Source organism: Semicossyphus pulcher, unplaced genomic scaffold (genome assembly GCF_022749685.1).
Source record: "Semicossyphus pulcher isolate SPU_LCO1_2020_fin unplaced genomic scaffold, fSemPul1.0.p SCAF_7, whole genome shotgun sequence".
Classification (NCBI taxonomy): domain Eukaryota; kingdom Metazoa; phylum Chordata; class Actinopteri; order Labriformes; family Labridae; genus Semicossyphus; species Semicossyphus pulcher.
This window is the reverse complement of record NW_027211748.1, coordinates 6,147,247-6,172,774: the sequence shown is the minus strand read 5'-3', so window position 1 is coordinate 6,172,774 and position 25,528 is coordinate 6,147,247. Positions and strand designations below refer to the sequence as shown.

General features: G+C 43.2%; 4 protein-coding genes across 4 annotated transcripts; 2 read left to right on the top strand and 2 right to left on the bottom strand.

The window, feature by feature from the left end:
* The first annotated feature begins 606 nt into the window (after positions 1-606).
* On the top strand, positions 607-6,013 carry LOC138611203 (uncharacterized). Its single transcript, XM_069684178.1, has 3 exons — positions 607-700; positions 2,158-4,481; positions 5,975-6,013. The coding sequence occupies exons 1-3, from the start codon at positions 607-609 to the stop codon at positions 6,011-6,013; spliced, it is 2,457 nt and encodes an 818-aa protein (XP_069540279.1).
* Positions 6,014-7,020: 1,007 nt separating this feature from the next.
* LOC138612161 (alpha-2-HS-glycoprotein-like) lies at positions 7,021-9,420 on the bottom strand. The gene is made up of 7 exons (XM_069685471.1): positions 9,223-9,420; positions 8,529-8,639; positions 8,351-8,432; positions 8,103-8,257; positions 7,907-8,002; positions 7,628-7,699; positions 7,021-7,539 (listed from the first exon to the last, which is right to left on the bottom strand). The coding sequence occupies exons 1-7, from the start codon at positions 9,418-9,420 to the stop codon at positions 7,021-7,023; spliced, it is 1,233 nt and encodes a 410-aa protein (XP_069541572.1).
* A 1,139-nt stretch (positions 9,421-10,559) lies between these two features.
* LOC138611898 (sentrin-specific protease 5-like) lies at positions 10,560-16,372 on the top strand. The gene is made up of 10 exons (XM_069685158.1): positions 10,560-10,719; positions 11,686-12,791; positions 12,885-12,990; positions 13,149-13,296; positions 13,386-13,433; positions 14,621-14,698; positions 14,822-14,959; positions 15,066-15,149; positions 15,243-15,293; positions 15,387-16,372. The coding sequence occupies exons 2-10, from the start codon at positions 12,059-12,061 to the stop codon at positions 15,501-15,503; spliced, it is 1,503 nt and encodes a 500-aa protein (XP_069541259.1). The 5' UTR covers positions 10,560-10,719; positions 11,686-12,058; the 3' UTR covers positions 15,504-16,372.
* Positions 16,373-17,372: 1,000 nt separating this feature from the next.
* LOC138612205 (protein crumbs homolog 1-like) lies at positions 17,373-25,345 on the bottom strand. The gene is made up of 8 exons (XM_069685517.1): positions 25,297-25,345; positions 23,931-24,902; positions 22,256-22,806; positions 21,943-22,108; positions 19,306-20,218; positions 19,150-19,191; positions 18,926-19,048; positions 17,373-17,625 (listed from the first exon to the last, which is right to left on the bottom strand). The coding sequence occupies exons 1-8, from the start codon at positions 25,343-25,345 to the stop codon at positions 17,373-17,375; spliced, it is 3,069 nt and encodes a 1,022-aa protein (XP_069541618.1).
* Between the last annotated feature and the right edge of the window lie 183 nt (positions 25,346-25,528).

Here is a 25,528-nt window from a genome sequence, read left to right as displayed (position 1 = left end):
GTGTAGAGAGTTCAATGTTTACAGCACACTGCTGAGGCAACCTGCCTGTGAAGTGCTTTTTTGTTGTTTCAATGGCGTGTCGAGAGCGTGGTGGCACTACGATTTTATTGTGTTTAGGATTTATTTTGGTTGTAAGTTCATTTTGCCATGGCACAATTCTAACAAAGCTTAAGGCATTGGATACATTAAGGGGGAACTCGACACTTGGCCATGGTCTAACTAAAGGAAATGAACTGCACCATGGAAGACTCATGATTGGGCAAAATGCTCTGCAAGTTGCTAAAGTCAAAGGAGCTAAGGCCACAAAGAACCTACTGGAAGTTGATACTGATTACCAGGCAGACATGGGTATGTAAAGTTTACATTTTTGTAATTTGTCTTGCCTGCAGTGACCACAACATTATTTTAACAGCAAGTCGCATGTATGAGTAGTACACCTGTTTGATCTTTTAGCTTGTAATTGATTTCGTGTTCACCATTGTTTACACATGTTTAACCTTGAGTTTATTTCTAAAAGGTTGGGGGGAGCACAAAAAACCTAAGGGGCAGGATCATGGCTTTTCAAGGCAGAAGCAAGACAATGCTGCAGTGGACAGACTCCTTAAAATGGAGCCCAAGGTTGAATGTACTGGAGACTCTATGAAGCTTCAAGTCCAAGATGCTGCTTCTACCCCCGGATCTCTGTTGTTTGTGGACAGGGGTAAGATTTTAATCCAGTTATCATTCATAAATAATATTTGATGTAAGCCCAGAGCAGCTTTATGTGAATTTTAATGTTCCTATTCTCAAATGTTTTTGCTTAGGAAGTCGCCTGTCTCCTCTGCCCCTATCCAAGTTGCCACCAAGCTGTGGTTACTCCATCCAGTCAACACGAAGAGATTTGGTCTTAGTTGCACCATATGATGGTTGCTTTGTTGCTCTTGAGGTTTGATATAATTCTCAAAAGCAAGCACGCTTGAACAATGTAAATGTGTAAACTTGTAAAAAATGTTCTGTGCTTGTTTCAGGAGGACACTTATGTGCTCCCATTGCGCTGGTGGGGTTTACCAGTGAGAATGTCTTGTCCTTTGATGAAGCAGTCTTCACCTAACCCTCCAATGGTCACCTGTCACGCTGAAGGCATGGTAGTGAAAACAGAATGGACCTCGTCTGTAGCTAACATAAAAGTGAAATGTAGGTATTTTCCACTTTTATAATGTGCTACACTGCCCATAGAAGGTCAAACAAAGGTGTAACAAAGTATTGCATGCTTTTCCTGCCATTCCCTGTCAGAATCTAAGCAGTGAAACTCTCGAGCATTCACTTCAGTTATCAAAATAGTCTAGTGTCAATTTGACTTGAATCATTTTCTGAGCCTTAAGTGGTCAGACTAAAATTGGATAAATTGTTTTGTAATTTAAAATATTAAATGGTTCTTGGTTTGCTGGCATTCAACTCACTGATTTCAAGAGGGGATTGGCAGCCCTTAAATTTTCTGCCTTATGACTAGATGTTTTACTTTATTTTTTGTTTAAGAAAATGTGCTTGGAATTGTTTAACTTTACAGTGACTGCTGACTGGGAGCCCCTGATGACTGCCTCAACGAGATGTGGTTTCAGTGTAGTTGCACATCCTGAAGGAGTAGTCCTCTCTGTTCGCTATGCACCCTGTCTGGAGAAAACGGTACTGTACAAATGACAAATTCTAAAATTTCACTTTGGTTAAATTGTTTAACATTTGGATATATTGTGCTCTAGGATGGAATGTATACCCTGGAACTTGCTGGAGAAGGAGAAGCCAAAATTTCCTGTCCATCGCTGTCACCAGCTCAACCTGAACCCACAAAAAGTCCAGTAAAGGACCCAAATCAACAAACTGAAGCACCAAGCAAAGGGGTGTATCCCTCCACCTCGTCACACAATTCTGCTTCAAACCATGCCCCCGAACCTACTATTGATAAACCTCATTGGCCTTACTTTCCGAATTACCCCAATTTCTTCCCCCAGCCTGTAAATCCAGATGCTAAACCTACACCTATAATAAAGCCTTCCTCCCCTCCTGTGACCAACAAAAATGATGGATTGCAATCGCAACCAACTGACCCTCCTATGAAGCCACCGATTACCTCTGGCCAGGTGCATCAGCCATTTTATCCCTTCCCCCATTACCCTCAACCAGCCACAAAGCCTGAAGCCCCTGAGGGCCAAGTGTACCAGCCATTCTTCCCTCAGCCACAACCAGCTACAAAGCCCACTGCTGCCACAGAGCCTCCACAGCCTGATGCCCCTCAGGGTCAGGTATTTCAGCAATTTTACCCCTACCATTACCCCTTCTACCCTCAGCCAGAGCCTGAAAATCAACCAGCTTCAAAGCCCACTGCTGCCCCAAAACCACCAAAGCCTGAAGCCCCACAGGGCCAAGTGTACCAGCAATTCTTCTCTCAGCCAGAGCCTGAGAATAAACCAGCTGAAAAGCCTACAGCTGCTCCAAAACCTCCACAGCCGGATGCCCCTCAGGGTCAGGTATTTCAGCAATTGTACCCCTACCATTACCCCTTCTACCCTCAGCCAGAACCTGAAAATCAACCAGCTACAAAACCCACTGCTGTCCCAAAGCCTGAAGCCCCACAGGGCCAAGTGCAGCAGCAATTCTTCTCTCAGCCAGAGCCTGAAAATAAACCAGCTGAAAAGCCTACTACTGCTCCAAAACCTCCACAGCCTGATGCCCCTCAGGGTCAGGTATTTCAGCAATTTTACCCCTACCATTACCCCTTCTACCCTCGACCAGAGCCTGAAAATCAACCAGCTACAAAACCCACTGCTGCCCCAAAAACACCAAAGCCTGAAGCCCCACAGGGCCAAGTGTACCAGCAATTCTTCTCTCAGCCAGAGCCTGAGAATAAACCAGCTGAAAAGCCTACAGCTGCTCCAAAACCTCAGCAGCCTGATGCCCCTCAGGGTCAGGTATTTCAGCAATTTTACCCCTACCATTACCCCTTCTACCCTCGGCCAGAGCCTGAAAATCAACCAGCTACAAAACCCACTGCTGCCCCAAAAACACCAAAGCCTGAAGCCCCACAGGGCCAAGTGCAGCAGCAATTCTTCTCTCAGCCAGAGCCTGAAAATAAACCAGCTGAAAAGCCTACTACTGCTCCAAAACCTCCACAGCCTGATGCCCCTCAGGGTCAGGTATTTCAGCAATTTTACCCCTACCATTACCCCTTCTACCCTCGGCCAGAGCCTGAAAATCAACCAGCTACAAAACCCACTGCTGCCCCAAAAACACCAAAGCCTGAAGCCCCACAGGGCCAAGTGTACCAGCAATTCTTCTCTCAGCCAGAGCCTGAAAATAAACCAGCTGAAAAGCCTACAGCTGCTCCAAAACCTCCACAGCCTGATGCCCCTCAGGGTCAGGTATTTCAGCAATTGTACCCCTACCATTACCCCTTCTACCCTCAGCCAGAGCCTGAAAATCAACCAGCTACAAAACCCACTGCTGCCCCAAAGCCTGAAGCCCCACAGGGCCAAGTGCAGCAGCAATTCTTCTCTCAGCCAGAGCCTGAAAATAAACCAGCTGAAAAGCCTACTACTGCTCCAAAACCTCCACAGCCTGATGCCCCTCAGGGTCAGGTATTTCAGCAATTTTACCCCTACCATTACCCCTTCTACCCTCGGCCAGAGCCTGAAAATCAACCAGCTACAAAACCCACTGCTGCCCCAAAAACACCAAAGCCTGAAGCCCCACAGGGCCAAGTGTACCAGCAATTCTTCTCTCAGCCAGAGCCTGAAAATAAACCAGCTGAAAAGCCTACAGCTGCTCCAAAACCTCCACAGCCTGATGCCCCTCAGGGTCAGGTATTTCAGCAATTGTACCCCTACCATTACCCCTTCTACCCTCAGCCAGAGCCTGAAAATCAACCAGCTACAAAACCCACTGCTGCCCCAAAGCCTGAAGCCCCACAGGGCCAAGTGCAGCAGCAATTCTTCTCTCAGCCAGAGCCTGAAAATAAACCAGCTGAAAAGCCTACTACTGCTCCAAAACCTCCACAGCCTGATGCCCCTCAGGGTCAGGTATTTCAGCAATTTTACCCCTACCATTACCCCTTCTACCCTCGGCCAGAGCCTGAAAATCAACCAGCTACAAAACCCACTGCTGCCCCAAAGCCTGAAGCCCCACAGGGCCAAGTGCAGCAGCAATTCTTCTCTCAGCCAGAGCCTGAAAATAAACCAGCTGAAAAGCCTACTACTGCTCCAAAACCTCCACAGCCTGATGCCCCTCAGGGTCAGGTATTTCAGCAATTTTACCCCTACCATTACCCCTTCTACCCTCGGCCAGAGCCTGAAAATCAACCAGCTACAAAGCCCACTGCTGCTACAGAGCCTGAAGCCCCACAGGGCCAAGTGCAGCAGCAATTCTTCTCTCAGCCAGAGCCTGAAAATAAACCAGCTGAAAAGCCTACTACTGCTCCAAAACCTCAGCAGCCTGATGCCCCTCAGGGTCAGGTACATCAGCAATTTTACCCCTACCATTACCCCTTCTACCCTCGGCCAGAGCCTGAAAATCAACCAGCTACAAAACCCACTGCTGCCCCAAAGCCTGAAGCCCCACAGGGCCAAGTGCAGCAGCAATTCTTCTCTCAGCCAGAGCCTGAAAATAAACCAGCTGAAAAGCCTACTACTGCTCCAAAACCTCCACAGCTTCCTCAGTTTGTAACGTTACCCCCTGCTACTTCCATACAGCAACCCCTTAATGGGCCACCTGTATACTGCCCTCGATCTTGCCCTTCTGGATTATCTAACTGCTGTGTACAAATTGCTTTTCATCAACATCTCCATCACATAGTTCCAGCAAAAGGGACACCTACAGTCTATACAGGTCTGCCGTTCCTTCCTTCAATGGTGTATTCTGGTTTTGACCAAGGCTTGGGTTCTGCCCCACTTTCTCAAAAGCCAGCTGAGGCAACCACAACTAAAGCTTCAACACCTTCCACCTCTGCCCCTGTCTCATTTCAGTCCTTTCCATCTAAAAATGAGAATCGGCCACATCACCAGCCACCAGATGGCAACCCTGATGCCATAAAAGGAAATGATCCAAGCAAGCTTACAAATCCTCAGCAACCAAATTACCCCTATATTCTACCCAATTCATTGCGTTCTTATTGGCCATATCTTGCACAAAATGAGAGGCTGCAAAATGTACCGCAAGGCCCATTACCAGCTCACTACACTTTGCCCTCTCAACCTCAGGCTCCACAAAATAAACAATTAAATCCAGTTGTGGAAAATGGCCAAAATTTACAATGGCAGCAAAATAAGCCCACAAGCAACAGTAAACCCAGTGACTCTAAAGAGCAGACACATCCTAAAGTCCTGGGTGAACCTAATCGTGTTCTGGTCCCTTATTACCAATTTCAAGGAGCTCAAACACCAACTTTGAACAACTATGGGGTCCCTAACCACTCACAACTACAGCCTTCTGTTAGTGACTCAAACGAACCCCCTGAACATCAACAAACTACGGATGCCTACTCTGAGCCCAAGGGTTATGTGCTACTACAGCAAAGCCCACCAGGTAGGGAGTCTAACAGCTTCAACAAATCTCCTGTTCCCTACAGACCCCCAGTTCATGGTCAAAGTCATAAACTACAACATCCTCAAAATTTAAAGCTTCCACAGGAAAACCCCCAACACCCCAACTACATGCCAAGGCCTGATGGTAAATCAAGCCCATCCCAGCACTTCTCTGCTCTGGTTGGCCCTCATTTTGTGCCTTTGCCCCAGGATCCATCTTTCAGTGTGGAAAACTTGAAGCCAAAATTCCCTGACTTCTGGAAACCCATGGCACCCCTTGGCTCGAGCACAAAGATTCCACCTCATGTACCTAGAAAGGCATTTCAGCGACGGAGCTCTGCAGGTGACCACCAAGCAAATGGTATGTAATATGACTTTTACAACTTCTCAACCCAGACTTTTTAACTTGTGTGTCTCTCTTGCAGGACTTCACCGACCCTTTTAGAGACGAGGTGGACATCTGAAGCAGAAATAAATTGCCTTTAATGTGAATAAAAAATTTAAACTGACTTATCTTGCTTTGTTTCTTCTAAAACAAGCTTTGGAATTGATTTCAGTTGTTTGAGGGCTGCCTTTTGATAATGGAAAGCACTTTTCTTTGACCAGTATGCACTCTATACTTGTTGACTTTATGTCAACTGTGTAGTATCAAAGGGGCAATGCCCTTGTTGAACTTATTTGTCTTGCTCTTGGAAGTTCCTGAACATTGACCTATTCATGTAAATGCCACTATTACCATTCATCAGTCTTCTTGGTAAGAAAACTCAGATATTCATAAGTTTCAAGAGAAACTCTTAAATCAAAGTATTTCAGATTAGTTCTTACAATATGCTTTGTAATGCGTAACCTGCAAAGTCCTACACCGAATTCCCTGACTTTTAAAATGTACTTTGCATTTTAATCTGGACATAAAAGTAATTTTGTGTGTATGTATATATATATATATATATATATATATATATATTTGCTGTTACTCTTGTGCATATATGGGAAGTGTGTTTGTAGAAATGTCAATGGGTTCAAAGGAAGAGTAAATACAATTGGCAAACAGCAGTTTGTTTTGCAATCACTCTGAAAGTTTTTCCATGAATGAGTAAAGGCAGTTTGGTGCCAGTGCTTGTGTATATAGAGGTCATCAGTTTTTCCTCAAACTTGCGATAGGCCTAAGGTAACTATCCTTTATGGACTTCTTTTAAAATGACTGACGTAGAAGTATTGCAAATATTTTCAAGGATACTTGAATACCAAAAAGAAGACAAGCTTTCAAGAGATTTATTCTACAGCACCATATTAAAATCTTTATTTTTACAGAAACTTTTTGCAATCATTTATGCTGTTATGTGATGCAACAATTTCAAATGTGTTTTGCTTGAAGTTTTAGGATGTGCTCATGTGCTGATTAAAGTCTCAAGTTACACCTGTACCAGTGCAGCTAAAGGAAGCTGGTATCGAATCTGTGGGACCTGAATGCTTAGAAGAATCTGACCCTTCCTGGGCACACTGGCACAAGAGAAACAGGGTCAAGTTGAGTTGCAGAGACTGCAGCAGTTACATCCCTCTTAAACAGAATACTACCCCCCACCTCCTTACTGGAGGGGGCATCTGAGGCAGATGTACTCTCATCAGCTGGAGCAGGATCTGCTGTAGCTGGAGCAGGATCAGCAGCCTCCGGAGCAGGATCTGCTGTAGCTGGAGCAGGATCAGCAGCCTCCGGAGCAGGATCTGCTGCAGCCGGATCTGCAGCCTCCGGAGAAGGATCTGCTGCAGTCGGATCTGCAGCTGGTGCATTAGCTGCAGGGACTACAGGTACAACTTCAGCTGACTCTGTTGATTCTAAAGAGAGAAGGCCACTTTGCTCAGGGTCATGGATAGTGGTCAGTTTGTGGTATCTCAGACCATGTTTGGGTGACGGGTTGCCTGTCTTAATATGGACCAGTGGTGGCGTAGCTGGATCTGCAGGTGCTGTGCCGTTAACATCTACAGCAGGCATCTGTAAAAGTTGAATCAACACATGGTTAGGACAAATGGATTAATCTTAAGGTATAATAAATATTTGGGGGTTAAATGGAGTATTATACCAGAGTGGGAAACTTCCTGCAGTCCACAGTGTGATCAGCATATAGACCTTTGGCAGAACAAATACCACGTGTCTGGTTGAGGAAAAAAAATGTGTTAATTTTGTTCTAGTTTTAGGTGAGCTTCAGCAACCACATTTCCCTATCTTCTTCTTCCATTTGCTTACAAGCAGGGCTCAGAAAATATATATAACGATTGTAATACTAACTTGGCAAATAAATACTCCATCCTTCAAAAATGTTAGTTTTGTGAAAAACTAAATGTATACTTTGTGTACTTACAGCCATGGTATCATTCAAGGGTTCACAGGCATCGTCAGTGCAATTTGCCTCAACTATAACATATTCTGCTAAATAGATCGGTCCACCTGCCACAACCTGAAACAAGGTTTACAGAAGTATTGATGCTCTGAGAAACACAATTTTTTATGTGCTTGTGCTTCAAACTTTAGAGTAATTGAACCATGATTGGGCTGACCTGTGACGACATCCGTCCAACCTCCAGAATGCTGTAGGTTTGGTTTACAGTGAAGTTGTTGAAGGTTACCAGAGAGGCATAGACAAAGTCCAGTGCTGCAGTGTCATTTAGGGGAAGGAGGGTGGGACAGCCCAGGCACAGGTCCTCTGTTGATTCTAAATGTCATCAAGAAAGACACATGCAGGTTTTTGCATGTAGGATGGGTATCTGGGTGGCTTGGTTTGTACATGTGTGATCAGAAACGTTACCTTCTGTTTTACACTTGAATGCTGTGACAGTCAGAACTTCACCAACCCTCTTCAGCAAAAAATCACAATCTCCTTCTACCGCCTGATAGGAGACAAAGAATCAGTCCAATTATCATAACTGTCTCTTCGTTTGGTTCAAGTATGCAAGCTACTATGTATTAATGGTGTGCATTCTCACCGTCAATGCTTTGGGTCTGACTGTGCAGTTGGCAAGAGGTGTAGGATCCAGCACATGACAGTCTGTCTCCAGCAGTTCAACTTCCAAAACATACGTGTGGTCTCCCATGGGCTAAAGAGAGGTCAATTTTAATATTCAGTTTATATTTTTTAATTCTGCTGCATCAGACAGACAATTCTGCTTTGTGTTGTACTATTGAACAGACTCTTTTATGGCATATTTGAGCAGATGTTCATATTCAGAGGAAACATACATCAACCGTTCAGGAATTTACTCCAATGGATTATGTCTCAATTATGGTGCTGATTTAAAATAACACACTTGCAAAGTAAAAAATATAAATGTAGAAATGAAGGTGAAGAATCGACCAAAAATGTACTGATTTTATCTGTATATCTGACTTTCTGATTAGGTTCTAATAAAATAAGTTAAGCCTTTATTGACCCCCGAGGGGAAAGTCGGGTGTTGCAATATTATGCAAGCATGGCTACGTTTTGTCTATGCTCTGTTTACACAAAATTACACATTCATATCACACTTCCCTGTTTGATGAATATTTGATGCTGTTATCAAATGGCAAAGAAGAAATTCATTTGAGTACTTAGGTAAGTACTGCATTCCAGGTTCATGCTCTGAAGAACAGAAGAACAAAAGTGAAAACTGTTGGCATAAAACTCTACACCTGCTGACTTACAGTAGTGACGATTTTGATGTCCTCGATCCTGTTCAGTGCATACTTGTAGCCATGAGTGTGCTGGCTATTGAGGTAATCCTGAGCCACCTGAGCAGCCTCCTCTGCCTCAGCAGAGTCACACTCAGGTCGCAGAACATTGATCTGAGCCCAAACACCCACCAGTGAAACCAGAACCACAGTGATGCCCAGGGGATTCATTTCTGTGAGAGATGCACAAGTGAGAAGTATCAGGACTAGAGGAAGAACTCGGGATGTATATATCTTGTCCCTCAAACAGAAAACAGAGCCAAGTTAAACACCATTATCGTCCCTCCTGACTCCTACGTGACGCAGCGCGGGCCGTACTCTGTTTTGGGATTGCTGCCAAAACAAATGTGAGCTGACCGAGACTGGTCAACTTAAATCACTGATGGTTCACTGTGGTTAGTCACGTAGAAACATTTCCCCTGTCTGGGACTTTTATTAAGTAGCACAAATGATTTAAATCATATTTTGAAGTATCATGCAAAAGATGCAGAGCTTTATGTCCAAACACTCACATTGTGTAAATGGCCGTCCCTCTCCACACAGGATAGAGTGGGCGGTCAGCTACAGAGCAGGGCACCACTGGCAGCCAGGATTCAGTGACTTGCTCAATGACACTTCAGCAAAGAGGATATTTCCCAACCGGGGGACATAGTTTAGGGACCGAGTCACTGCTGCTACTGCCCACATATTTACTTTGTATCGGACCCTCTGCCCAATAAGCAGTGTTGTTGCTGGTCAACAACAGGCTGAAGAGACAGTTACAAATATATTTTTGTCTGAACCAAAGTCAGCAATAAAGCAATGACAAACATATCCTTAAAAACACCTATTTCTTTGTTTTTGTGCTTAGCTTTTGGTAAACTGTTCCTTTTGACACTTTTTGACTTCTCGTGTCTTTTCTCTGCTTCCATATTTAGTTTTGAGTGCTGTCAGATTCAACGCTGAGAAGATAATGAAGTGTTGGTACTTAGAAAGGAAATATAGTTTGATTAAAATAGTAAAAAGATATAGCTAACGTTGTCATTTTTGGAATACGAAATGTTACTGAACTACAAAGTAACAAAATAAATGTATTTGGCTGACATTGCTACATTATATAACTTTTGAGAAAAATTACTCTACGTATAGCTTGTCAGAAACATAGCTAAATGTTGCATTTGTTTCTCCTTCTTAGACTATCCAACCTAAAATAGGCAAATGCTAATTCTGTCTTAAATCAACAAATGTTTCTCAGTTAACTCTGATTGGTCCGCACATCCGTGACGTAATCCACATGCGACTCTCAATGTGCAAAGGATTGTATACATACAGCTAAATGCGCTGCGGGTTGAGAGGGTCATACGGGCGAAATATCGTTTCTTAAATTATAAAGTAAAAGAAAATATTGTCTAGGTGCGAGACATGGTTGACATTTATCAAACGATAATTCATCCCAGTCCGAATTTTCAATGACACAATGCAACAGAAATGGTAAGGCAGAGTGTTTTTTGGCTAGCAGCTCACCATTTGTTACCCACAGTTGTTGTCAGTAAACCATGCTGTGTTAGCTCGTTTAGCGAGGCTCTTTGCTTGGAAGAAGCACGTGTGAAGAAGAAATCCTAAAAAATTGATAAACTGTGAGCAGTTTATCATCCAAAAGCATGGAGAAAATCAAACGACAGTTTGTTAACTTAGCTGTGTGGTACATGCGTGTCGCACAGGCTCTCAAACAGTAAGGTCTTTAAACTGCAATGCAACGCTGTATGATGCATTGATCCTCTCCAGGTCGGACAGGGGTGATATTCTACTGAAACATTTGTGAAAAATACTTAACAAACTTGCTAAGTAATCTGTTAACACGTGACGTGACTGTTAACATGTAGCTGCAAACGCATAACCTAGTTGGTTTATGAAATATAGAGACCATTCACTGACGAAAAAATAATTCAGCAAAAAACCTTAAAAACCTTATATAAGCTCAAATATACTGCAAACATGTACTTAAAAGTATCAAGAGTGAAAGGGCTTAACTTGCCCCATAATGGCTCATGTCAGTGTTTTATTTTTAACTATATAATTTGATTTCTTTACCGATCTGTTGACATGTCAACTTAATTTAAAGGTTTCATCTGATGATTGATTTTAACCACTCAATAATGTATACAAATGTCAAGTTAATAAAAAGTGATCAAGTGGAGAATAAGTATGCACTAAAGATTGTAAATTATTTTACGTACAACTATCTCATAATTGAGAGTGCCATATAAGAGTAATTGTACTTCATTCCACACCTGCCTAGTTAACTGGGGTGTTGCCCAAATGTAACTTCCATTAGTTACATTGAAAAAGAAAACATCAGAAAATGTAAACTGTTTTTTGTGCAAAATGTGTGTAGCACTGTTAGATGAAAATGTGTGGGAGCCGTGCATATAATAATAGATTCATTCTGTATTGCAGCAAATGTTTGGACTGCACATTCTACTGAGGAAGCCCCCAGAGGTGGAACTAAATACAAGGACAGCTAAGTACACGATGATAATTCTGTCAAGGTGTGGGTGAACCTACAGATCCAACAGCATCCAACACTGGTACTCTGGCTCAGCTGGTGGCAGCTGAGCTGAAGTAACAGGGGATACTATACTGTGAAAGAGGACCATGGCCTGAAAAACAAGTATCTCCTTGTCATAAAGAAGACAAAATATAATCCAGAATCAGCACTGCTGCATATGAGCTTTTTGATTCTGAACTGCCCTTCTAGCAGCTGAGAGCATTCCCTCAAATCCATGCTCCCATGTGACCCCCATCGCTCACTCTAATCAAGCGCTCCCAGATGCACCGAACACAGAGCCACCGGAGCAAAGCAAAATGCCTAAAGAGCAAGAAAGGATTCATGTCTTCCATCAAGGGAGTTTCTCACCTCTCCAGGCGAGCCAAGAGACGCTTGTATTGTAAATTACAGCTTTGGATGTGGAGGAGGCGGAGAGAAAAATGCCGCTTCGGGATGTACAGAACAAAGAAACAAGCTTTTGTGATCAGCCCTGGCTCCGGCTCCTGCCTCACTGTGAAGACACAATCACAGAAAAATAAAATGAAAGTTCTAGTGTACCACGCACAACATTTACAAAATTCACAAGTTGGTACATCATCTCTTGTGTCACCTCTTGTGTGTGATAATAGAGGATCAGAGGAGTCACTTAGAGGACACAGTTACCTGCATAAGCAGTGTGAGTTGTTGCCTGCCTCCAGCTCCTTGCAGGACCTGGTTACAGACACACATGTTGCTTTAGGTAAGCTCAGCAAAATGGCTGATCCTTTAGAACATTGTCACTCTGTCAAACTGTTGACTACAGACAGTGATGCTTGTACATTAACTACACATTTCAAAGAACCAAGGACGATCGTACAAGTGCAAAGGCCTGAGGTCGATGACCCATCAGGACCCATCACTACTGTCATTCCGGGTCAGGATCAGGCGACAAACAGAGATACTGATGGGAATATCGACACAAAAACGCACCTTCAAGCTGATGTCAGCCTTAAAGATCTGACAAAAGACATCCACGGTAGATTTTTCTTTAACTTTTCCTCTTATTTCTTCTCTCTTAGTTTTCTGTTTTTCAGAGCAGTTTGAGATGATTGTTTTTATGTTTCTCTAGAATTTCTTGAGGACTTCTACAGAACATATGGAAGTTTTATCGCTCTACAGAAGACTGATGTGCTGAGACATCTAAAGAGGAGGTTTAACACTGATTTCAGTGACAGGTGAGTCTGTATGAATCACTTTGAGTCATGTAATGACCTCAACTCAACAGTGGTATTTTCTGTTTGTATTGTTTTAAAGGTTATGTTTCTTTCATTCAGTTTGTATCTGTAATGACCTATTCTTGGACTAATTGTGTTGTATTTCCATATGTTTGAAGGAAAAATGTCATCTTCTCAGTGGTGACCACATGCAGATCTGCATTTGCTCAGAAACCTGTTCCCTCCTTCCGGGTGGTCTACAAGAAACACACTCTGACACTGGATGACTTGTCGACACTGGCAGATCAGAACTGGCTCAACGACCAGGTTATCTACCACCTCTTACACTAACAGTTTCAGTTGCACAATAATGATGCTGAAATGAACTCTAATATTATGTTGTGTTTTTGTATCAGGTCATGAACATGTATGGAGAATTGATAATGGAGTCTTCACATCACAAGGTAATCTTCAATGTTTTATCAATAGTAAAGTGTAAAGATGCATTAGCAGCTTGATTTTTATTTTCTAAAGCTCCTGTGAGGGTCTCACATTGAGCGACTATGGAGCCATGGCTTCTCAGAAAAAGTGACAGCAGTTCTTAAAGTAAGGCCTGTAAGACCATGAGGCTATATACTCTGTTTATATACATGTTAACAAGACCAGTTACCTCAGTAATATGAGATTACCATCTATTATTGTTCTTTTAAGCCGAAAGCAGGCTTGGTGACTGTTAACAGTGAAGATGCCGTTATTTCAACAACTCTAGAAACACTCATTTAAGGTGAGGAACTTTCAGTTTGTGTTGATTTTGGCGCCCCTTGTGGACAAAGATACCTCTTACCTCTTTGCTGATTTTTTTCCTTTTCATGCTTAAGTGGTGATTTGAACAAAAACCTGCTTTCCTGCTTTCATTAAGAGTCGCATGTATCACTCACTTTAGAATTTTGCCCTGGAAAATGTGAACAAAGGCAGCGTGCAGTTCATGGCTTCGTCTGACATTAAAAATAACTATATAGAAATAATCAATCTTGTCACTGATGTCATGGTCATCCTGAGAACCACTGGTCTGGACTGTGTCACAATCACAGAATTGTCCTGTTCCACAACCTCTACGACAGGCGTCTCCAACCTTTTTTCATCCGAGAGCTCCTTTTAAAAAATGAAAGGGCTCAGGAGCGACTTGCATCACATCGCTGTAACTGCTTGTGGCCCATGTCGATTCTTCTGTTGACTGAAGCGTTGGCACCACAGATGAGGCACACACACTTGTCCTTCACATTCATGAATAAAAAGTCACTTTCCCACTCCTGGAAATAGTATGTTTTCTGCTTTTTCTTGGCGTGGCCACTTTCACTGTCCATCATAAATCTGGCTAACAGGCTAATAGCACCAAACTCCTCATTTTAGCTCAGCTAGCGTACAGCATAACTGACCCGTGCTGCGGATGGAGGTTGCTGCAGCATTGCTGTGATTGGTTAGGTTCAGATGTTGACAAACAGGCTACCTGGAGACCCCTGCTCTACGAAGACAATAATTATTATATGTTAGAGTTTCACAGTCGGACTATGATTCAAACACAAACATGCACTTTATTTATTTATGTTACAATAGTTTTGTCATTTTAATCTTCTTTTGTCTCCACTTTCAGGTCCATTTTCTCAACAGCTTCTTCCACAGGCAACTCATGACAAAAGGATATGATGGTGTGAAGAGATGGACAAAGCAGGTTAGGTTGAAGACAGAAAAAATCTACTTGAAGTCTGCATTATGAAAAATTAATAGTTGAGGTTGACTTAAAACAAGATGGGACGGCAGAGTTTGTGGTTTTAACCTCGTCTGTCCCGCACAGGTTGATTTGTTTTCCAAGACGTTGCTTTTGGTGCCGATCCACCTGGAGGTTCACTGGTGTCTGGTGACCGCTGACATCGTCAAAAAGAAGATCTGCCTCTACGACTCTCAAGGGAACGCACTACAGAAGGTGGCAAGGGTAATTTTATTGTCACTCCAGCATTACACGTAATCATTACAAGTTCACAATGTCTTATCTGCATACAATGTTCAACTGAGTTTTTCTTTATGTTTTGCTTTAACAGAACATCCTCAAATACTTAATGGCAGAAGCAAAGGAGAAGAAACAAACAGATTTTGAAAATGGTTGGGGGGTATCCTTCGATGAGGTATGTTCTGTAATGTAATGATGGTGTTTCAGAGGAACAAAGCAGACTCAATCGCTGACACTGTCTCTTGTCTCCCCCTGCTGTCCGTCATAGACAGTCCCACAACAGACCAACGAGAACGACTGTGGAGTGTTTGTACTGGAGGTACCAATAGGCTTAATATACACAACTTTAACCATTATAATATCTGATTACTGCGCATTTGATTCATTATAATAACTCTGTTCTCTGTTACAGTATTCTAGATGTCTTGCCCTGGCAAAACCTCTGCAGTTCTCCCAGAAGGACATACCAAAGATACGCAAGAGGATCTACAAAGAGCTCTGTGACTGTAAGCTGCGTGAACAGGGCTGACGAGCGTCACACAGATGTCTGTATGAGTTCATGATCATTTATGCTGCTTCTGATCCAGGTAGGAAAGCTGTAATCGGCACAGTTCTCTGTCAGCAGCTCTGTAACAGCCTTACAGCACTGTGAGTGCAGGTGAAACACCCCATTAGGAGGGTTTTGGTCTTATATCAGGTGCACTGTTCATGCTAAATCATAATCCTTTTATGATTACTGTATTTATATGATGAATATTTAATCCGGCATGTTATTTAATAAGGTATTTTTGTCCGTGTTAGACCTCGACTCTGAGTTTACACATCTGCGATGCACCAACGGCCTCACTGTCAGATCTGATGTGTGGTGTCTGTCCTCGTCTGTGTTCAGCGTCTTATTTTCTGTACTCCTTATTTGCACAGTTAAAGATACATTTTGGATTAGTTCACAAGGTTTACCAGATGACTGAGTAGAACCCGTGTGTTGGTGTTTGTATTGAAAGTAAAGTTGTTGATCTGGAATAAGCGTCTACACTATGATTTTGTTTGCTGCACAATATAAATCTGTATATAGGTTTTAAATAAACGACAGTTTGTGAACATTTCACAAAGTTTATTCATCTTTCCAGGGTACAGATCAAGAACTGTATGTCCTGCATGCAGAATAGCATTCATCCATTTATATTAAATACACAAATATTTATAAATATACAACTTCCTAGATATAGATATGTATTTTATGAGATTATAACTGTGTGTGACTGAATCCCTGAACAGTAATAAAACAAACACTGATGAGAAAGCAGGGCTCAGATAAGAAGTAGAAACTTAAGGCACAATACAAACTCTCTAATGTGTGGTTTTCAGTATGAGAACCAGATTTATATAGTATAATAAATATGGTGCAAAATTGTATATTTATCGTAAAATATATCTGTTAACAACAGAGAATGTTCTATTAAACTAAATATAATAAAATACCATTTCACATATAGTGTTTATTTATTGCAACTGTTCCCATGTCTTCTATACGGAAGCCCTAAGCGGACATGCAGCCATACATGTTATTTTCTCCGTTTTCCCGTGATAACAAATTATTTCTGGTCGTTTTCTCGTTATGTTTTGGGGGAAAAAGCTGCTTCTCCCATTATAATGGATTAAGTCATCCTGTTATCTCGGGATAACAAAGCTCATTTTCTCGTGATCTAGAAAACACAACAACAGGCTGTTCTCTGTGATAATACAGACCAGGACATGCCATGCTGCCATTGCCCACACTGATGAGGGAAGTGAAGCCTGTTTCCGTTCTTTTTTTGCTTTTACAACTCTGGGGATACGAGTTATAATCATCTGACATCGTAGTGGCGCCGCGTCGTTTTCTCGTGATAAATAAGTCGAGATCTTGAGAAATCAGCCAGAATAACTTGTTATCACAGGCAAACAGGGTAAATATAATGGATGGATGCATGTCCTCTAAGGGCTTCCGTACTTCTAGTCTAATGAAACAACTCCAGAAAAAGTTCATGGGTTTAACTTCTTTAAAAAAAATACAAAGTGATCCCAACAATAGTTTCTTTGTTCCTAAGAAAACTGGTCCATTGTTTTTTCAAGGATGATCAGTAATGTTTGATGTAGATACACAACTGTTTGATCCACAAGAGGCCTCCATCACTGAGACCATGTAGGTAAATGTACTGTATTTACTCATAATGTAGTAAGTGACAAAAATTAGATACAAACGATCAACCACAAAGCGATGAAGTCCATTTTTATCGTTTGTTTTATGTATCAAACCTGATGATCATTGGGTTCTTTATTCGGAAGTCATGATCGGCTGTATTTTGGTGTGACCATCTTGATCCAGTTTAGTCAGATCCAGCCATAACAGAGAGAGATCAGTCTAATCGTTATTGTGGAAAGCCCACTCGATTTCCGGCTCGTCGTCGAGGCGTATCACGAGGTAGGACACAAGCTGGAAGAGGTTCTGCCACAGGCCCAAGAAGATGTACATGTAGAAGTCGCTGATGTCTATTTGGCAGTGTATCCCCGAGTAATTAATGTCACACACACACTCAAAGCTGTTCACGTAGTTCACACAGAAGCCTCCGTTCATGCATGGATCCGAGGCACATTCATCCACATCCCTCTCACACCTGGAAGGAAAAAAGAAGAGAAGAAATATAAAACTAAGACTAAAAATACCATGTTTAGTATAACACCAGGAAGTTGGCTAGCTAACACACTGAGCAGTCCCAAAAACTGACTACGTGCTAAAGCTACAGGAGTGGCGGACCAGAAAGTGTTTATCCATATTAAAAACTTTAACCTGCAGCAGTATATTTTTGGACAGTAGGGGGCAGTGGAAACAAGCTACAGTAAAATATCACCTTGTATGTTGGTGTGGCTAATTGGTCAGCATGAAGTGGCTTATTCAGCACAAAGCAATGTTAGCATTCATTTGAAGTTGTGCTTCTGGCCAAATGATCAGTTGAGGCCTAATGACCTCAGCCAGTTGCTAACTTTTTCTGTATGCTGATTGGTGCTAGGCATGTAGCATGTAGTTGTTTTTTTAGCTGTAATTACCGGCCTGTTGCATTGAGGTTATGGCTATAAAACATACATAATAAGGTGAAAGACAATAACATGTTCTGAAAAGCTGAGGGAACTAAAGAGAGTAATTTTTTGTATCCCAGTTGTCATTGGCTCGGAAGCAGAGTACAACCTGGACTGGTCGCCAATCTATTACTCATTCAGTCTGTGTATCAAACGCAGTGCTGAAAAATTTGGATCGATGTTCGAGCACTGCTCGGACGGAGATGGGCGGAATTTGTAGCTGAGATGACGAGGAGTCGCAGAAGTTACAGACGGAGTATAGAATCGCTTCGGAAATGGTGGCGGAGATTAACGTGTCAACACAGGTTTCGGGTTCCCATCAATTACCCGGGTCTACTTCAAAGTCATTTGACCTGGGTCTGAATGCCGATTGTAGCCTTTCCATCTAAGCAAAAAAGATGTTTGCAGGTTTTTTGACCAGTGGGAAAATGGCTTTAGAGACAGACAACCTTTCAAGCTCACAGTGCACCTAATTTAGAGTCACCAATGAACCTAACGAGCATGTCTTTGGACTGTGGGAGGAAGCTGGAGTACCCAGAGGGAACCCACGCATGCACAGGGAGAACATGCATCACACAGAAAGGCCCAGTATGTCCTAACCAGGATTCAAACCAGAAACCTTCTAGCTGTGACAGCTATAACCACTGCACCACTGTACAGCCCTAATTAATTAATTAGAAAATGTATCAAAGCAATTAATCATTAAATCTTGAGAATCTTAAAGGCCTTTTCGGTCGTCCCCATGTGGAGCTATTTGATGCTCATCCCTATGGTTGATAAACCTTGGGGTCATGACCTGTCGGGAGCAAAGAGGATTAAATATCATTAAGTGTTTCCTACCACAGTCCTGTGAAACCAGGTAGGCAGTAACACGTGTCATCTGCTTCAGAGCAGTTCCCTCCGTTAAAGCAGCTGTAGTCCCATCTTGTCCCCACACATGTCGATGTGGGCAACTGAGGAAGTCTTGACAAACAAAGGAACACAACAAGGAAGTCAAAACCTGTTCATTTACCTTGTTGGAATTCAGAAGTCTTGGTTTGGTGGGACAATAAAAAAGCACTTACGGGCTGGTTTCAATGTACCATGGGATTTCTGTAATTTTCTCACTGTAAGAGGCCAGTTTGTAAATCAGTACAACTCAGAGCTTGTTAACTATATGTGTATGAAACTGTTCATGCCAAAGAGATAGTGAGAGAGTAATACACTGAGGGATAACTCACTTGCAGTATTGGCCTGTCATGTTCTGAGGGCAAAGGCATGCATAGCTCTTTAGACCCTTGATGCACGTGGCTCCTTCGGCGCAATTGCTGCTTTCACACATATCGGCTTCCACCTCACACTGTTCCCCGCTGTACCCCAGCTCACACACACACTTGAATCCGCTCTGTGTGTTTGTGCAGTTGCCGTACATACAGGGGCTGGAGATGCAGGTGTCTGTTGGGTCTTGGCACAGCGGCCCCTTCCACTCTGCTGGACATGCGCAGTGTTGCAGGTCAAACAGGTCCTCACACACCCCTGTGTTCGTGCAAGGGTTGGATGCACACACATTTGCTCCCCAGCAACCAAATTGCAGAGCAGCGTTGGTGTTGACCCTCGTAAACTGCTCCTCCTGAGGTCTGGGGAGGTTCAACTCAGTGTCTGAGTGGAAAGGGAGAGGAAGGCCCCCAATCGCAACTGGACCCAGACAGCCAGACATGTTCACTCCAGCCTCCAGGCTCAGTCTTCCAAGGAAGATGTCTGCTCCTTCTTTTAGAAAATCCAGGTTCCCTGCAGCTGTTTCAGACACGCTCAGCTCTTCCTTGTCTCCACCCACAACCAACATCCATCTGGAGGTTGGAAGTGTCTGGTCCTCCATGCTGAGCTCCACGGTGTGCCAATCACCATCACTGATCAGACCCTGGCATTGAACTGATAGCTTTGAGGAGTCCTTGTCAGTCTGGAGCTCCATGACCACGTTAGAGTCCAGGATGGAGATTGTGAGGAAGTCTGAGTCCTTTTGTGCACGCAGTAAAGTGGCAGTGGGCTGTCTGGTGCGGAAGCTGAGGGAGACACTGCTGAGGCTGCGCCTAATCTTCCCATTGCTCCGGTAGTGTAAAATACTGCTCTCAACCCGCAATGTCACGTTAGACAAACCTGAAGAGAGAAATGAAAAGTACTGAATGAACTGAAATGACTGTACTTTGATTTATTCTAGTTCCAAGACTTGGTGCCGATTCTTACAATAATATTCCCTATCACTGCTGATCATTAAAGCGCCTAAAACATGGTTTAAATTTCAAAGACAAACTAACTCTCAAGCTGTAAAGCAGTTACTACCCTTTTTTGTTGAGTGTTTCAAGTCCATTTCACCCAAAGACAGCCAGGAGAACTATGATTTGTTGCACCTTTACCAGCACCCAACTGATGTCACAGTGTCCTAAAGTAACCCTGTACATCACTGCAGGTAGCAAAAGTCACTGGCACTCAGCAAAGATAAGATTTTCAGGGGGTCTTTAACATTAAATACTTGTCAAGTAACATTGAAAATTAAAGTCTTGGTGAAACGGCTTCATCAGGACAGCATGAATTTGGTTTTAACTGATTATATAGGAACCAATTTGGCACCCAGGGACATTCACGTGATGATGACATAGGCTTTGGTAGCGACGGAGAATTTTTCAGGGCTTTGTGTGTACCCGACGGTTTTTCAGGTAGGCAATAATGGATATCCGTACCAAGGCCTTCTTTTCGGTGGACTGGCCATTGTTCACAGTCCCACTAGCAACTTAAGATGCAAGAATTGTGGAGAGATGACATCTACAGCTGGATTGTTATCTGATATGATACTACACGGACTACAAACTGAAACCAAAAAGCTTCTGACACCAAAAATCATGTCATTGTCTAGAGATATGCAGAATCTGTTTCTAGAGATTCCGATTGGAATAACCCAACTCCTGTTCTTTGACGCAAACATTGCTCAATCCGAATTGGTGGCTAGTAGAATATCACATCATCTTTTTCCAACTGAGCCGTTTTCACTTCAAACCAGTGAGGCTGTGGCTCAGTGGTAGAGTCGTTGTCGAAGTGTCCTTAGGCAAGACACTGAACCCCAAATTGCTCCCAGTGGCATAGCCAACAGGTATGATTGCGTAGATCATTAACTTTCAGATGTACATCGCTTTGGACAAATTAAATTAAATTGTAACATGTAAGAAAAAAGATAGAAAAACTATTCCAACTTTGGCAAAACAGTGTGTGTTCGTGTAACTACCTTTTGGTCAAAGTATTAAGCTAATCAAAAAAGGTTCAGGCTCTTGAAACTGTTTAAACCGGCCAGATTTAAGACCTGTTCTGTCTTCTGTAAACACAGGTGCTTGACGGCCTGACGGGCAGCTATTCAGGATCAACAGCTTCCCTCCTTTTTTATTTGTGAACATGTGACATTTTCAGGAAGACATGTCATCATAAACTTCTACAGGCATGTGGCGGTAGACTTAATCTGACCAGGGATTATCACGTCTTAGAGGAATCCTATGGAGGATCCCTGCTTCAACTCTGTTCCCATCTGTAATCAGCCACACTGTAATTAATCAGTGCCTCGGCAGAGAGTGTCCCGAGGGGACTGCTCACAGCAGGGAGTCCCTTCAGTGGATACAAACCAAGTTCAGGTATAGGCTTGTATGATAAAAGGCTAAAACATCTATTATGGAGCATTCTTGCAATGTTTTTGGGTATATGTATGTACAAAATTTTCCATGGTATAGATCCTGTTTCTTGACGATTGTAAGAGTCTGAGCCTTTAAATCTCGCGGTCGTGTACTTTTAGGTCAACGTTCTTTCTTTGACCAGTTTCGTGATCATCTCGGGACACTCACACTCAAAGCCCTGGGATAGGGGTTGACAAACAGCAGTTGCGGGGCAGGGTGACAGCTCACACCATTTCACCTCCTCGCAGCGTCGCCCTGCAGTGTTTGGGGGGCAGTTACAGATGAAATCGTCCCACATGGAGTAACACACCCCTCCATTGAGACAAGGGTTGACCTAATGAAGAGAAAACCGTACAGATCAATCAAGCCTGCCTCTTGTCAGTTGTACAATGTTCTCAGTCATTATTAGTGCAGATAAGAAATGAAAAATGTGCTTATTAAAGACAACATATTTGAACAGGGTGGCATTGATATAACTCACAGCACAAGCGTTGTCACTGCTGCAACCTTGGGCAACATTGATAAGTTGCTCCAGGCTGTAAGATTCCACCGTAGTTACAATGGGATAGAACTGCAGTCGTTTGCTGTTTATCCTCAGATCCTGGACACAACCCTTAAAGTAACCACCAAAAGAGGCAGACGCCCTCGAGTCTGGTAGCCCCCCAACAAAGACAAGATCCCCCGGATGTGAATGGACGGGCCTAATGGGCATAGAGCCCTGGCTCTGGGCTGACTGCATCAAGGAGGCTTCCATTCCCTCCAACTTCACAGTCACAAGATGGAAGTGTCCATCACTGACAGCAACACGACCACTGAGGGTTTCAAAGTTGTTGACCTGAACTTTGACTCTGCCCTCTTCTAGCCACAGGCGGAGGTACTGGCTGGTGCTGTTGGACAGGATGAGCAGCAGCCCGCTAGTCTGTCTGGTGCGAATGAACATGGATACAGTCACAGAATCACCTGGGTCATCGTCTACTGATAAGGAAGCGTAGCTCTCCAGGTCATTGTTTCCAAATCTTGCAGTGATATACTCTGCACGGGTACAGGAAAGAGAGAAAAAAGGCATAAAAGTCACATTTAAACACAACCTAGGTAAAAAGTACATCCTAATAGGAATGGTATGCCTTTCTGGGGAGAATTCACTTACTCACTTTCTTACTGAGAGTTAGCTGAGAAGATTGCTACAGTTAGCAGCCATTTAACTTAGCTTAGCATAAGGTAACAGGAGGAAACAGCTAGCCTGGCTTGGTCCAAAAGAAACAAAACCCCACTACCAGCATTTCCAATGCTGACTAATTGACAGGTACAGTATATCTTATTTGTTTAATCCGTACAAAGAAATGACAATTTGTGGTCACACAGGGGCTTATTGCTGGACAGTTTCTTGGCTCAAGCTCTTCAGGTGACCTTGCAGCCTTAGGCCAGGGACATGACCCTTCAAAAAATAATGTGTTCATTTGTGAGCTTTAGAGGTGCTGGGAGGCGGATTTTGTTACAGTAGGTCAAGAGAGGCAGGCTGTTTCCCTGTCTCTAGTCTTTATGCTAAGCTAGGCTAAGCTAAGCTAAGCTATGTTGATTTTAAATGTGGGACTATTATTTGGTCCTCCGCAACCAGAGGAGTCACCTGGAAGTTACTGCTTCTTACTATGCAAAAGTTTGACTGACAGGAGATGATATGACTGTTGTCACAGTGATGAGCTGCTCTGCGTTACATCTGCGTTGTGTGATGTCATCCCTGATTTCCCAAAATAAAGGATCTCCAGGTGAGCTACTAAAACACACGTTTTTTTAATCCTCAGCCCAGGTGTTGTTGAATGCTCCCTAATTGCATAACTCTGTGCTATTTCCACTAGCACTGTAAGCTCCTTTAATGTCTACTGACTAACTTTACCATCCTGCAGGCTGGCTCCTTTCTTAGATTGAATAGCATTGAAGAGACTTAGGTTCAACTTGACTTGACCTATGCTTAAATGCAGAAATGAATGAAAATGTAGGCTTTTTTTTTCAAACGTAACCTAAGGTTGCTGCAGTGCTTATTTATGGTCGGTGGTGTCTCAGGTTTTCTCAGATAAAAGAAGCAAATGAATTTGTTGTGAGACAATTTGTTTAAATTAATTGGAAATGGTATGCAGTAGTGTACGTGTGTCTGCACTTACCCTCTTCACAGTTGTTCCCCTCATGTGGCCTGTGGCACTCACACATGTAGCTCCTCCAGCCCTGGCTCACACAGCGCCCTCGGTTCTGACACGGGCTTTCATCACACTTGTCTTTGTCGCTGCATCCCATGGTGATGTTTGCCTTGGTGTTTGAACCTTCTGGGACTTTAACAGGCAGCACTAAATGTGAACCGACAAACACATCCCTGAAGCAGCCCAGAAAAGCAGGTGGGTAATCTTCTTCCCCCACTGCTCTGCCCAAATCCCAGCTCCCACCAACTACTCCAATGAAGAGGCCCTGGCGAACTGTTCCCGGCTCAGGGAGAGAGGAGGCTTGCTCAAGCAGCGGGATTTCTGCGCCCAAGTCTCTGTTGCAGCTTCCCTCAGTGCAGAGCAGCTGGATGAGGCCGACCCCGCCACCCAGAGATGCTTCCACCATGTGCCACTGGCTGTCCGACAAGTTCTCAGGCAGCTCCTGAATCAGTGTGCTGGAGCCTAGACTATCGAAGCTGCAGAGGCAGAGATGCCCTTCTTTCAACTCAATTCTGAGCAGCAGGTCGTCCACCATGTGCTGCCAGAGGGTGCCCACCGATCTGGCTGTCCTGAAGCTGAATGTCACATTAAGAGGAGCCTCTGGGTCTAAAAGCTGAGTCTCTATGTACATGAAGCCTCTGGACTCAAAGGAGAAAGTGGTTGGAGTCTGGCATTTAGGGCCTGTGAAGCCAGCAAGGCAGATGCACGTGTAAGTGTGCTGATCATTGACGAGTAAGGGAGAGCATATTCCTCCATTCTCGCATTGGATGTCATCACAGCCTGAAAGGGCAGTTGTGCAGTTCTCTCCACCATACAGACGCCCATTTAAGCTCTGTTGGGAGCAAAGGCATCTGAAACCTCCACTGTGGCTCTCACATACACCACCATTTTGGCATGGCTGCTGGTCACATCCAGTGATGTCCTCCTTGGAGAAAGTACCTGAAAATGCAGTCCAATCCAATATTAATTCTTCAATCAAAAATTCAACTGCATGAAAATTTTAAACTCTAGTGTCAGTGAAGTATAGCACACAGTCGCAAGTGTGTGTGCAGAGTAAATCAAGATATAGGACAAAGATGAGACACAAAATAAAATCTAAGACTGATAGCTCCATTTGAACATTGGATACATCTAGTATTGAAAGCAACTTTTCTAACGCATGTTGTGCATTACACCATACAATTGTTGGACATGTCAGCAAATCATATTTACAAATATGTCAATAATCTAAAGATGACAACCTGTAAAATATCCTTATTATTACATTACAACATGCATGCAACATTTCCAAACTATGTATAATCAAAACATTCATACTATTCCCAAAGATTACCTGCACAAAGCAACCAAAATATCCACACATGCACGCTGAATCTCAACATTGTCCTTAACAAGTCTTCCAAATTAAAAGAAGTTTGGCAAAATCTTCATTTTAGGTCCAAGGTAGATGGTAAATACTCCATCTTAAGCTCTGCTCCTCCGTGCATGCATGCACTGAACTTCTTCGAGCGCTGCAAGCCAGATAGGAGGGATTAAGCTAATGCACTTACAATGTCTTACACATT

Bases quoted from the DNA above. Each gene is read 5' to 3' on its own strand.
- LOC138611203 (XM_069684178.1), top strand. From the start codon at position 607: ATGGAGCCCAAGGTTGAATGTACTGGAGACTCTATGAAGCTTCAAGTC. The intron at 701-2,157 runs GTAAGATTTTAA...ACCCTCAACCAG, and splicing joins TCTGTTGTTTGTGGACAGGG to CCACAAAGCCTGAAGCCCCT. The intron at 4,482-5,974 runs GTACATCAGCAA...TCTCTCTTGCAG, and splicing joins CTGATGCCCCTCAGGGTCAG to GACTTCACCGACCCTTTTAG.
- LOC138612161 (XM_069685471.1), bottom strand. From the start codon at position 9,420: ATGAATCCCCTGGGCATCACTGTGGTTCTGGTTTCACTGGTGGGTGTT. The intron at 8,640-9,222 runs GTAAGTCAGCAG...ACCTCTCTTTAG, and splicing joins ACATCAAAATCGTCACTACT to CCCATGGGAGACCACACGTA. The intron at 8,258-8,350 runs GTAACGTTTCTG...GATGACATTTAG, and splicing joins ATTCAAGTGTAAAACAGAAG to AATCAACAGAGGACCTGTGC.
- LOC138611898 (XM_069685158.1), top strand. From the start codon at position 12,059: ATGCACCGAACACAGAGCCACCGGAGCAAAGCAAAATGCCTAAAGAGC. The intron at 14,699-14,821 runs GTTAGGTTGAAG...TGTCCCGCACAG, and splicing joins TGAAGAGATGGACAAAGCAG to GTTGATTTGTTTTCCAAGAC. The intron at 15,150-15,242 runs GTATGTTCTGTA...TGTCCGTCATAG, and splicing joins GGGGGGTATCCTTCGATGAG to ACAGTCCCACAACAGACCAA.
- LOC138612205 (XM_069685517.1), bottom strand. From the start codon at position 25,345: ATGTTGAGATTCAGCGTGCATGTGTGGATATTTTGGTTGCTTTGTGCA. The intron at 24,903-25,296 runs GTAATCTTTGGG...CTGCATTTTCAG, and splicing joins ATTTTGGTTGCTTTGTGCAG to GTACTTTCTCCAAGGAGGAC. The intron at 20,219-21,942 runs GTGAGTGTCCCG...TTCTCTCTTCAG, and splicing joins CCTATCCCAGGGCTTTGAGT to GTTTGTCTAACGTGACATTG.